This window comes from Rattus norvegicus, chromosome 6 (assembly GCF_036323735.1).
Source record: "Rattus norvegicus strain BN/NHsdMcwi chromosome 6, GRCr8, whole genome shotgun sequence".
In the NCBI taxonomy this organism is placed as follows: domain Eukaryota; kingdom Metazoa; phylum Chordata; class Mammalia; order Rodentia; family Muridae; genus Rattus; species Rattus norvegicus.
In genome coordinates, this window is record NC_086024.1 from 93960009 (window position 1) to 93972616 (window position 12608).

The 12608-nt window shown below is 43.6% G+C and overlaps 1 protein-coding gene across 5 annotated transcripts in view; it reads right to left on the reverse strand.

Annotated features, from left to right (window-relative positions):
* Positions 1-148: 148 nt before the first annotated feature.
* The window catches only part of Cdkl1 (cyclin dependent kinase like 1), a 45051-nt gene continuing 32591 nt past the window's right edge, over positions 149-12608 (reverse strand). The window contains exons 4-9 of one of the 5 annotated variants that reach the window (XM_039112254.2): positions 12162-12252; positions 11415-11615; positions 9185-9267; positions 5931-5987; positions 4050-4205; positions 149-974 (exon numbers count right to left, since the gene is read on the reverse strand). In XM_039112254.2, coding sequence (XP_038968182.1) covers positions 909-974; positions 4050-4205; positions 5931-5987; positions 9185-9267; positions 11415-11615; positions 12162-12252 — 654 coding nt within the window. In that variant the 3' untranslated portion in view covers positions 149-908. 5 annotated transcript variants of the gene reach the window in all.

The window sequence follows — 12608 nt, forward strand, 5'->3', positions numbered from 1 at the left end:
ACGTGTGAAAGACAAGCCTCTATCTCGGGTTTGTCTCAGGACTGTGCAGCCCAACAGCACACTCATCATGATTTCATCTGGAGTGACTTTGCTAGTCTAATATGTTCTGAAAAACTACTGGATAGAACAGGCAGTTACAGGCATCCGCTTTCATCAAATACATTTATTGATTTAAGGGGGAGAGGCAATCTTAATTATTCTCAGAAGTTAATATCCTTCCTTGTCATTTAAATCATGGCTATTTAAGAGGAACTGAATAATACTGGAGCTGTTATTTAACCTGCTGTCAGGTCTCTGGTAGAAACTATATGAATTTAGGAAGCCTTAATTTGCCTTAGGGCAGCCAAGAATATTGAACAGATGATAGGATTTAGTGAACCACATAGCAGCAAGTGATGCCATGAAGTTGATCGAGGAACGAGAGTACAGAAGAAGCATTCCGAAGGTACAGTGAAACAGAGCCTTGAAATCCATGGCTAAGAACTCCTGTGAGCCAGCAGCACATTGGCCAGAAGTGTTCGTAGAAACTGACCTGGGGCTTAACACAGCCCCTGTCCAGGGACAGGGGAGAAAAACTTTTCTATGAGGAGTAGTAAACCAAATCACAGGTTTTTTAATTTTAAGTCTCGCTGATTAAAACTAAGAATCCTTGGCAATATTTTTTAACCACTTTCTTATTGGTTGTTCCACACGTGCGTGCACACACACACATATACACGTCCAAGTGTGTGCTCACAGACGTATACACATGTACTAAGATACTTCAACATCAGTTAACTTATACATTTCCTGATTGAAGTCAAAGTTCAGAAGCAGCCATGTCTACACCCAGATCATCGCGTGAGTTTTCCTTACATGGTCTCAGGTCTGAGGCTGAGCTGAAGGCTGAAGTGGTCACTGCTGTCAGGCTAACAGGTCCATTCTGCACATTCTGTGAGGCCTGTGGGGCTTGTTCTCTCCTTTCCTGACGCATCCTTTCTTCGAGTACAGATAAAGTATCTTATTAGTTATAAAAGCATAAAAACTGCTAAGTTTTAAGGTAATCTGTATGATTCTAGATATGTGGATCAACTTAGATAATTCTAAAAAAAAATTCTTAAACCATAAAAATTAAGAAAGACCAAACAAGAAATAGAATCACAAACATTTTGATTTCAGGGACTAAAATCATACTTAAATATGATTTGAAAACAACATAGGAGATAGGACTCGAGGCAGCACATCTAAAGAAATGTATAAGGACATTTCTTTCTTTCTTTCTTTCTTTCTTTCTTTCTTTCTTTCTTTCTTTCTTTCTTTCTTTTTTTTTTTTTTTTTCCGGAGCTGGGGATTGAACCCAGGGCCTTGTGCTTGCTAGGTAAGCGCTCTACCACTGAGCCAAATCCCCAACCCTGGACATTTCTTTTTTTCTTTTTTTTTTTTCTTTTTTTTCCTGGAGCTGGGGACTGAACCCAGGGCCTTGTGCTTCCTAGGCAAGCGCTCTACCACTGAGCTAAATCCCCAACCCCAGGACATTTCTCTTTTTTTGGTTCTTTTTTTGGGAGCTGGGGACCGAACCCAGGGCCTTGCGCTTCCTAGGCAAGCGCTCTACCACTGAGCTAAATCCCCAACCCAGGACATTTCTTGATGTACTCTCTGCGTGTGGCAGAGAGCAAACTGCAGCCCAGGTCTTCTGACATTATCTAATGTTGCAGCTGCGGGCTTAGGTACAGTTTATATTCTGTCCATAAGCTCTGCTGCTTAGAAAAGGAAGATGCAGAGATGTCCCAAGCTCCTGCTCTCTTCTCTGGACATCTCCACCAAGCATGGAAGTCTGGATCCGGAATTTCCCTCATATCCTGGCAAATAACCTCCAGCTTCCTGTTCGTGTTTTCTCCTGATGTGTGGTCAAGACAGGAGTCAAATGTATACATTTCTGCAAATTATTGATCAATTCTTCATTACTCTGCCAGCTCCTTAAATATTTGGAAAGTGGTAGTTAAAGTTCCTGGTACCACAGTGGTACTTCTTCCTGTCCAGAGCGGGGAGGACGCTGCTGCTGGTTAGCTGAGGCAGGTGCTGCAACTGCACACACAGACACAAGATCAGGTTCAAACCTCAGTCAGGCCTTCATTATCACTTAGAATGACTGCATCACAAAACAAAATATAATGTTGGTGATAAATGTTTCCCATCTAAATCCAGAACATGAGAGAGGGAGAAATGTTTCCGTTTGGTTTCTATCTTTTAAAAGTGTGTTTTATTTTTAAAAAAAACAATCCAAGCCAGGTATGGTGGCACTCCAGGAGCAAAAGCAGTAAGATCTCAATGGAAGCAGCCTGGGCCACATAGTGAGGCCTGCCTCAGAGCAAAGCAAAGAAAAGCACAACCAGTGCCTTGGATTAATTAATAACCTGCTTGCTTATGTGTGGGAGACCTTAAATCCCCAACCCTCGCCTCAGAAGAAAAACACGTGTGTGTGTGTGTGTGTGTGTGTGTGTGTGAGAGAGAGAGAGAGAGAGAGAGAGAGAGAGAGAGAAACAGAGACAGAGAGACAGAGACAGAAAATGAGAATTTAAAGACTTCCTTCAAGCTTCCAGAAAAACAATTGTCAAGGTCAAATAAAAACAAGAACAGGCTTATTACTTTTTGACTTGTACCATGGGGCCTAAGGAATTTGGAAAAAAGATAGTCTTTAGTTCTTTTAAGTCTACCAATCCTTCAGGATTCCAACACAGCAAACAGTGAGGTTCTTTATTCTTTCCAGTAGAAATGTTTGCAGCTGGTCTCTTTGTTCCTGAGCACGAAGTAGCACAGCAATGGGAAAAGAGTGAGACTTCAGCCTGATTTACTCACTGGGTCTTAGATGTTAAGAGAATAAAAAACATCTCCCAGTTTTATAACCATGGTCCACCTCAGAGCCCTGACATTGAGGAAGCACTTATTCCTAATACCTTCTCCATCTCTCTCCTGCCTGGACCACCCATACACCATCCAGGTGTTTATTTGAGGAAGCTGGGGCTAGAGAGGAAAGATTAACTCTGGCAGTTTGAATGAGGATGACCCTCATAGGCTCATAGACTTTGAATGCTTGTTTTCTAGTTGGTAGAACTGTTTGGGAGGGTGAAGAGGTGTGACTTTGTTGGAGCAGGTATGTCACTGGGGGTGGGCTTTACTGTCTCAGAAGCACAAGCCAGTCTCTCTCTCTCTGCTTCCTGTGGATAAAACGTAAGCTCTCAGCTACTGCTCCACACCCTGCCTGCCTGCCTGCCTGCCTGCCGTACTCCCAACCATGATGGTTATGCACTCATCTCTGAAACTAAACAAGCCCCAGATTAAATGCTTTCTTTTGTAAATGGTCTTAGTCATTGCATCTCTTCAAAATGACAGAGGAGTAACTAAGACACAAAGGCAGGATAAACCAAAGCTTAAGTTTCTGCATGGATCCAAAAGTGATCAAGAACAGCCAACCCATCTTAGCTATGGTTCAACTAGAGTCTTGATTATTATTGCCATTTAGGGCTGTGTAACCACTACACCAGTCAGGACTCTTCACTGATCCAAGTACGCAGCGGGATCCTGTTCTGTGGTTAAAGGGGCCATCCTGCAGGCCCTTGTCACTGTGTTTGTCTTCACCAACTGACGATGCAGAAAGGAAACAGTTCCATTTGGGGAGAAACCTTCAGTGCTAACACTGGGGGTAACATGACAAAGGTCTACTTTGGATTAATCTTATTTCGTTCTCCAATGTATGAGAAACATGTTCAGCTGAACACACATGGTATACTAGCCTGCAGCCTAAGTTCATGTATTTCAGACATCTTGGCTCCTGTGTAGCATCAAGAAGCATGGTAAGGACAACTTTAGGTAGGACTCAGGGGAGAGCCTTAAGCAAATGTCTCTGAGGCCCTGGTTGATAATTCAGATGACCTGTCTCCTGTTTCTGGACTGAGGATTCTGGGACGATAAGCCACAGTTGTCACTAAACCCAGGTCCCAGCTCAGTACCAGGTAACAGGTACGAGATCATTTGAAACTGTAAGCTTGCATGTTACTGTAAGGCAGTTTTACCCCAGTCAAGTGCTTTCTACTCTGTCTCAGGGTCTTCCTTGTTGGTTTGTCATGTGGTCTTGCCAATTCCCCAACGTCTCGAATGCTGTCAAAATACGGATGCTGCAATAGCTGTTCACATGTCAGCCTCTCAGCAGGGTCCATGTGGAGGCAGCCCTGAAAGCACAGAAAATCCCTTTACACCTTTGAAGTTGCCATAGCATACATTTTACTTCTTTGAAAGACTAAGCACTTTCATTTATTTTTAATTTTTTTCTGAGGTGTTTAAAATTTCTGTGCACGAGTATTCTGCCTGCATGTATGGAAGCACACTGCACGCATGCCTGGTGCTCACAGAGGTCAGAAGAAGGCATTGGATCCCCTGGAACTGGAGTTAGAGATGGTTGTGAGTCATGTGGGTGCTGGGAACCCAACCCCAGTCCTCTACAAAAACAAGTGCTCCTAAAATGCTGAGCTCTCCTGCACTGATTTCCACCATTTTTAATTGATATATATGAAAGTATACAAGTTTATGGGGTGCAGTGTGATAATTAGATAACACGCATACAAATGTATAAAGGCCAAGAAAATTAGCTTTCTTTTCCTTAAACATTTACCATTTCTCCATTATGAGTCTTAAGTCTTCTCTGGTTCATAAAACATGCAATAAATTATTGCAAGTCATATTCACATGAGAACATATCCCTGTCTGTGCATTAGCATCTTTTGTACAGCATCTGCATCCTCTGTCTCCCTAGCCTCTGGAGACCACCATTCTACTCTCCACATGTATGAAATCCACCTGTTTTAGCTTGTGCATGTGTGACAAATGGGTTCTCTGTAAAACACTAAACACTATAAGGGGTAAATATTAGAAGCGAGTTTCCTAGTGTTTTTGGGGCGTTCGGTGGCCTGCCAATGGGGGAGTATATATTTCCGGAGTTCAGCTCAGTGGCCAATGGGAATAATTCACTTAGCTATTTTTGTTCTTTTACTCTGAAGTCAGACTCTTAGGGGGAAGAAATAAAGTTTATGACGTCATCAATCTGCACCAGTCTGGTTCTCCCCTTCCCTTTCTAGGGTCTGCCAGCTGTTTGATAGCCGTGGAAACAGTGTGTGCATTACAAGCGCATATGGACATGCAGAAAGACAAAAAACTGTCTCAATTTTGTATTTGTTCCTTAACAATTCCTGCACTTACATAATATCAGACTACTTTCTGAAATACTGGGAAATTGACTATACATTGCAAATTGGTGCTGTACCACATCTTATATGACCTGTGTTTCTAGAAATATATATGTAAACCAACTTTTAAAATGTACACAGTAGTTGCTCATTTAAATTTTTTATTTATTTGTATTTTATATGTATGATGCCTGCGTGCATGTATATCTGTGCACCATATCTGCAGTGTCCACAGAAGACAGTGAAGAACACCAGAACCTCTGGAACTACAGTTGTGAGTTGCCATGTGGGTGCTAGGAGATGAACCCCAGTCTTCTGGAATAGCCATCAGAGCTCTTAACCACTGAGCCATCTCTCAATACTGGAAGTTGGTTATTTAAAACATCCTATAGCTATGAATGTTTTTTTGAAGAAAAGGATTTTTTTTTTTCAGAGCTGAGAACTGAACCCAGGGCCTTGTGCTTGCTAGGCAAGTGCTCTACCACTGAGCTAAATCCCCAACCCCAGGATTTTTTTTTTTTTTTGTAAAACATCTCCCTTAAAATTTCCATTTTGTATAAACTTAGAATTCCAACAGAATGCTACTTTTTATTTAAAGTGAAGAGCAAATAAAGGTATATAGCTTTTCAAAAGACAGATTTTAAAGAAACATTTCATCAGTTGACATCTGACATCTGTGCGCTTCCTGGTCCTTTGAAAGCCCCAGGGTTTTACCTTTAAGAAGCCCAGAGCAGAGTAGGAGATGTTTGGAAACTTCAACTCAAGTGTTTCCTGTCGAAAGAAAAGGGACTTTTAGTGACAGCACACATTCTAATTAAAGTTCCCTCACACTAAATTTCTGTTGAGTAGATGTACCTTCCTGGGATCTTCCTTGCCTCCTCTGCCCTTTTCCACCATACCTCCCACCAGTTATAACCCCCTTGTGACTGTTCATAAACTTCTCTCTCCGCCTCCAAAATGCCTTTCCAGTTTTATTTCCTGATCGCTCACTTCCCTTCCTGAGGAAGGCAGCATTATAAACCAGTAGATGCTGATGGAGAAGAGCAAAACAAAAGCAGCAGTGACAATAGACACGTGCCTCAGTATGAGAGTGAGTGTGTGTGTGTGTGTGTGTGTGTGTGCTTGAGCGTGTGTGTGCTTGAGCGTGTGTGTGCACGTGCGAGTGCACATGCACCCACACGAGTTTTTGGTTTTCTTGTGTTGCTTTTTCCCTTACTTTGTATAAAATGCCTTTCCTGACAATAACTTTTGGCACTGAACAGCATTATCAATAACTTTAGGCACCAATTATTAATTATTAATCTATTGACATTTGCATAAAGGGAGTGTCAAAATACATTTTATCCCTACCCAGATACACACACACACACTCTTGTTGGATTTCTGAAAGAAACACTGTTGTCGCCTCCCACACGCAGATCTGTTTTTCTGATCAGCCCACAGTTTAAAGCGCTTCCCCAGAAGGCTCTTGTCAATCTGCCTAGATGAAGATACTGGTCGTGCCAACCAAGTGATGGGAGCGGAAATGGGAGGAAAGCTGTGAATGAATGGGCAAAGTTAAGGAGCCATCGCACTGAGAAAGCTGACTGAAGATGAACGCTGAACAGAGTCAGTGACCGTGGCGCGTTATGAGTGTGAGAGTGGTGAAGTGTGAGCCGAGGGCCGAGCAATCTGCCAGGCTCATCTAACACGGGGGCGGGGGGAGGGGGCGCCTGGGGTTGTACTCGGGAGCTTCGGAGCGGTTCTCCTAGACAGGGAGCCAAGCTCCACATAAACTCCCGATTGCGCACGGGCTAATGAGCAGGAATCCTAAGGCACCTTTGCCTTAGCTTTTGCCACCACGACTGAAAAGCTCTTTTTATCTAATGTAGGCACTGCCATGGGTTGCCTTGGCTAATGTCAGCTCTCCTACCTCAGGAACAATGCCTGCCCTTGGCTGTAAGACACCGGACCCCTCCTGCCTGCTGAACCAGTTCCCCAGCAGGCCTTGCTGGGTGGGAGAGGGCACAGATGTTCAACCAGCGTAGCCATGTGCTGCTGCTTCCTGTGTTTCTGTCCACAGGAAATTCCGTGTAGGACAACCCCTGGGAACCAGGAGACTCTCTTCATGGTCACAGAGCAAGCTGCTTCTTATACCTTGGCCAGGAAATTGCTAAGGGCTATTTGGTGCATAGCTGGGGATGTCCAGGTCACAAGGGAGCTGTGGGTCACTTCCCATAAACCAGGTGCTGTTCTTCCCTCTCCATCCCAGTGTGACCTACTTTCCCTAAAGCTGGTAATACTCTAGGGAAATGGGAGCTTTGTTGCTGGGACAAAGACAGAAATGCAACTCAGGAGGCCACAGGAACTCCCATCCGGAAATCAATGTGTTAGCTCCCATATTGAAAGTATTTTCTCAGACAGTAGCAACCTGACCTCACAAACCTTAACTATGCCCTGAAATTCTATTGGTGCCCTTTTCCTTGCAGTGCTAGAAATCCACCAGGGCCTGCTGAGTAAGTACTCTACCACTGAACTACACGGCCTGCTAAGTCATGAGAGACTTTTTTACTGCATTATAGACCCATTAGAAGACATTTCAGAAACGTAAGAAAAATGAGGAATGAAAAGAGTCCCCAAATCTCATTATAAAGAGATAATCACTGTAAACTGGACATAGTAGTGCACACCGGTGATCCCAGTACTTGAGAGGCAGGAGAATCAGGAGCTTAAGGGCAGTCTAGACTATCTCAAAAATAAACAAGAAACAAAGAGAAAGATATCCTTCTTAACTATTTATTTAACAAAAGCAAAGAGGTTTGCATAAGGTGTGGCATATGCCTGTAATCTCAGCCCTCAGGATCATAGGTTGGAGAATCAAAAGTTCAAAGTTAGGACTAGAGAGGTGGCCGAACTGGTAAATTCTGGCTGCTTTTCCAGAGGACCAGAGTGTAATTCTCAGCACCCACATGCTGCCTTAGGACTATCTGTAACTCCAGGGGATCCAGCTACCTCTTCTGCCCTCCACGGATACCTGACATACAAGCGGGGTGCAGACATATATGCAGACAAAAACACTCATATTCATAAATGAATAAAATATTTAAAAGTTCAAAGCCAACCTGGGCTGTAAGCTGAGACCTTATCTCAAGGGAAAAAGAAAGTTAAAATTTTGCATGATTTCCCAGAGGTTCCCATCTTTTTTATATTTATATATGCATATATATTTTATTAAATACTAATTTGAATTATGTTAAATTGTACTATTTACTACTATTAAACAGTATATTTACAGTATAAACAGTATAAAATATTAAAATCATACTTCATTCGACAACCTGTTGTAGACTTTTCCAGATAGATGAATATGGATCTAATTATGTTTATTAGCCCCAGGACAGCCACTACACAGATGTACTTCAACTTAACCTCCTCCTGAATCCTAAAGGCAATAATGTAAACTTACAGCCCTATTCCCTTGTCTAATGGTTTCACTGGGATACGGTATTCCAAGTGGGTTGGGAGATGAGCATTTAGATTCTCTTGGTCCTTTATAAAGGAGGATCTCCCCACACTAACCATACAGAAGGAGGGGCAGCAGAATGGGGTCCTGGTGGTTCTGCTCCCTATTCTGGAGGGCGAGTTAACAGGAGAATAGAGACTTTGGGCAATGCTGGGAGAAGGAGTTGCTTCCACCGGGTGAGTCGATGTTTAGACTTGAAAGCTGATTGGCTCTGAGCAATCTGCGTTCAGTTGACAAGGATTAAAGAGTGGTGTGACCAGGGCAGTCCTGCTTTCCTGTCCCACAGGCTGGCTCACCTCTGTTCCCAGGGCCTCTAAGTTTGAATTGAGGCTCTCACTCACCAGCTTGTTCCAATTTTCCTCATCACCGTAAGCAGGACTTTTAATGCAGACTGAGCCGTGGGCCCAGGTAAACTACCGAAGCCCTAGCCTGATCTAAAGAGCCGCCTCCAAACTGAGTTACTCACCATGTCTTCAGGGTCTGGAATTTTCACCCCACTGAAGTACTGATTCATGCTAAATACTTGCTGGTGCCTGGGAATGAGGTCCCCTTCGGACAAGAAGAGACAGAAGTGAATGGGGTTGCTAAGGAGACATGGGGCTGTGCTTTCCCTCCACAGCCTGGTGGAGCTGTGCTTCAGGCTGCTAAGGTTGTAGCTTTCTTCTGTCAGGAAAGCATCCACACAGCACAGCCTACACTGAGCGCTTCAGGGACAGGGCCCTGTGTCGGGAACAGAAACGGAGAGCTTCAAGAGTCTTGCCCTCTGAAGCTTCCACTGTATCTGAAGACTAAACCCAAGATGCTAAAGGGAAGGAAGGTTCTCTGTCTATGAGGAATCCATTTCCAAATTGGGATCATCTTTTCCTGTTTTGCCAGTTGCTGATCTAGTAGAAACGTTGTGGTCTAAGGTTTAGAAGTCCCTGTAGTGTGACTCTGAAGCAAAGCTTCTAGGTTCCTGTCAAATGGAGCGCATTCAGTGGCAACCAAGTGAGCTGACGGTGGCTTCATGTAAAGTCCTAGGAATGTTGCTGTGAAAGTCTTGTTCAGAAAACTGGATGAGGTGCTTCTCTGGGGCACAGACAGCCACTTTTTAGGGCAGGGGCCTACAGCCAGGAGCCTGTGGTGCTGCCCCTGACTAAAGCGTCTGAGTTGCCAGTGCTACTCAGTTCAGAACTTTACCCCTCACTCAAGTCCAAAACCTTGCTCTAGTTTGGATAAGCAAGAAAGGAAAAAAACAAAAACAAAAACAAAAAACAAAAACAAAAAACAAAAAACAAACAAACAAAAAACCCAGCCTCTACAGTGTTGGTTCCTATGTATGAAAACACTGTAAGGAAGCCCCTTAGCCCCTAGCTTTAATAATGAACTACAGATACACGCACACGCACAGTGGAGATATATATATATATCTGTGCCTTCAGGCCTGCAGTGGCGGGAGAGTGCCCTAAAGCCTCTGGAGGGAACAGCCAAGGAAGGCTGAGTGACTTTGCATGAACTCCAATGTACAAGACATTGGTGGAAATGATAAAAATGGGAAATGCCACCAGGCCTTTGATCTGCACTCAGGAAGCAGAGGCAGAGTTCAAGGTCAGCCTGGTCTACAGAAGGAGTTCCAGGACAGCCAGAGCTACACAGGGAACCACCTGTCTCAACAAACAAATGGAAACACAGCCTCACCCTCAGGTGGCCTTTAGTACTTTGGGAAGACAAAGCTGATAATACGAGAGTTTGTGGGGCAGAGAACGTCTGCTTTAGATTGGGTTCCTTAGCAGGGTAGAATGGAACTCCTGGGCTTTGGAAAGAAACCACTGGTTATGGATCTCTTTAACTGTACCCCCTTTCTGTCCTTGCCATTCCTCTTAGTTGTAGAGGAAAAGGCGGGCATAGCAAACAAGACTTTCTTCTCCACACTTAGAAGGCTGAGGATCTTCCTCTACTGTAGTCTGAATAATCCAAAACTTGTCAGGCCGGCTGCAGGGAGGACGCCTGAATGAATCACCTCAACCTAATACAGGCCTGGCATCCCTAATTACAGATTCTGAGACTGAGCGCCAACATGCTTCTACAAGTAGAAGATGCCACACTCGACCCCATGTGTCACCGTCAAACGTAGGCACGCTAAAACGGTCATATAAATGGCCTTCAGGATGTGTGAATAAAGTACATTGAATCATAAATGAATTTTGTGCTTAGGCTTGGGTCCCTTCCCTAAGATACGGCTTTTAAACCTCCAATGTCACAAACACTCTAGTCCCAAGCCTTCTGGATGAGGGATGTTCAGCACGTCACTGAAATTGGCCAGAAGAGCAGTCTGTGGCCAGCGAAGTCCCTGCAGTATTTCTGTTGCCAAGATTAACACATTTAGAAGTTAAGAGGGGGTTGGGGATTTAGCTCAGTGGTAGAGCGCTTGCCTAGCAAGCACAAGACCCTGGGTTCAGTCCTCAGCTCTGGGGGAGGGGGGGGGGAGTTAAGAGGATCTGACCTAAGCTCAAGAGATAAGTCTACATATCCTGGACAATTAGTAAATTCTCAGTAATCACTAATTATTGTCATTTAAACAAACCTTAGACACTTTTAATAGAGCCATTTCAGCAAGGCTAAAAATAAAAAATTGCTATTTCCTCGAGGAGTCTGGGAAGCAGGGGAGGTGAGGAAAACTAGCTGGTTCTCTAAAAGTCAGGACAGAAACCACTTACCCAGGGTTTTCCTTATCAGATAGAGCTGGTCCACATCGGATTTTCCTGGCCACAGAGGCACTCCGGACAGCAACTCAGCAAACACACACCCAATTGCCCAGACATCTACTGGGGGGCCATACTGTGTGTCTCCCACTAGCAGCTCAGGTGAGCGGTACCACCTGGTGGCCACGTAGTCAGTGTAGTAGTCACCAGGTCCAGCTGGTCAGTGAGGAAACATGCAAGACAGAATGGCGGAAACCTGGAATCAACACTGAGCAGGAAACACCTAAGAAACGAAGCTTTTCAGGGTCACAGTTCTCAATGCTAGCTGCTGTTGAAATTACTTGACTATAGAGTGTTTTAAATTACTGATGCTTGGGCCTTGTCCCAGTCCAATTAATCCGAACACTTGGAGAGGGCCCAAGGCTACCCGCATAGTTTTTTAAAGTTCCTTGGGTGTTAATCTACAGTCAAGATTAAAAGCCATTCATCTAAAGTATTACTTTTGGTAAATATTGTTTTGGTAGCGGGGAGAAGCAGGAGATTAGCATGCTTTATAATAACTTCTGTTGTACAATTTTCAGATAGCATACATTGTGTTTATATATATTTTAAGTTATATTCCATTACGACATTTTGCAAGAGCAGTAATTTATAACAAAGTTATCCCTGAGGCAGAATACGAGCACCAGCTCTCTGTAGTATCTAGACCAGCTAGCACAGCAAGAGAGTTTCTTTTACACTGAAGGAACCATCGATACTCACTGAGAAGCCGTGCAAACCCAAAGTCACAGAGCTTAATGACTGAGTGTTTGGTGATGAGAATGTTTTCCGGCTTCACATCTCTGTGTATGCACTGGTTAGAAAACAAACAAACAGGGAACAAAATGTCATGGAGGAACAACCCTAATATCCACCATGAGTAAAGGGCTGGAATATTTAGCAAATATTGGATACATCATTTTAACCTGCCATTGACCTGTTGGATAACAAGACAGCAGACTAAAATAAACTAGTTCCATAACTACAGACAGAATCATTTCAAATTCTTGAATGGCCCCAAAGACCAAGAAGTGTGATAGGAAAAATGAGTCAAGAGCCAGACTCAGGAAATAAAAACATGTAAGACACCTAATTACTTTTGAATTTCAGATAAACGACTTTTTTTTCAGTTCTGGAGATCAATCCACAACCTTATCCATTCAATCTGCC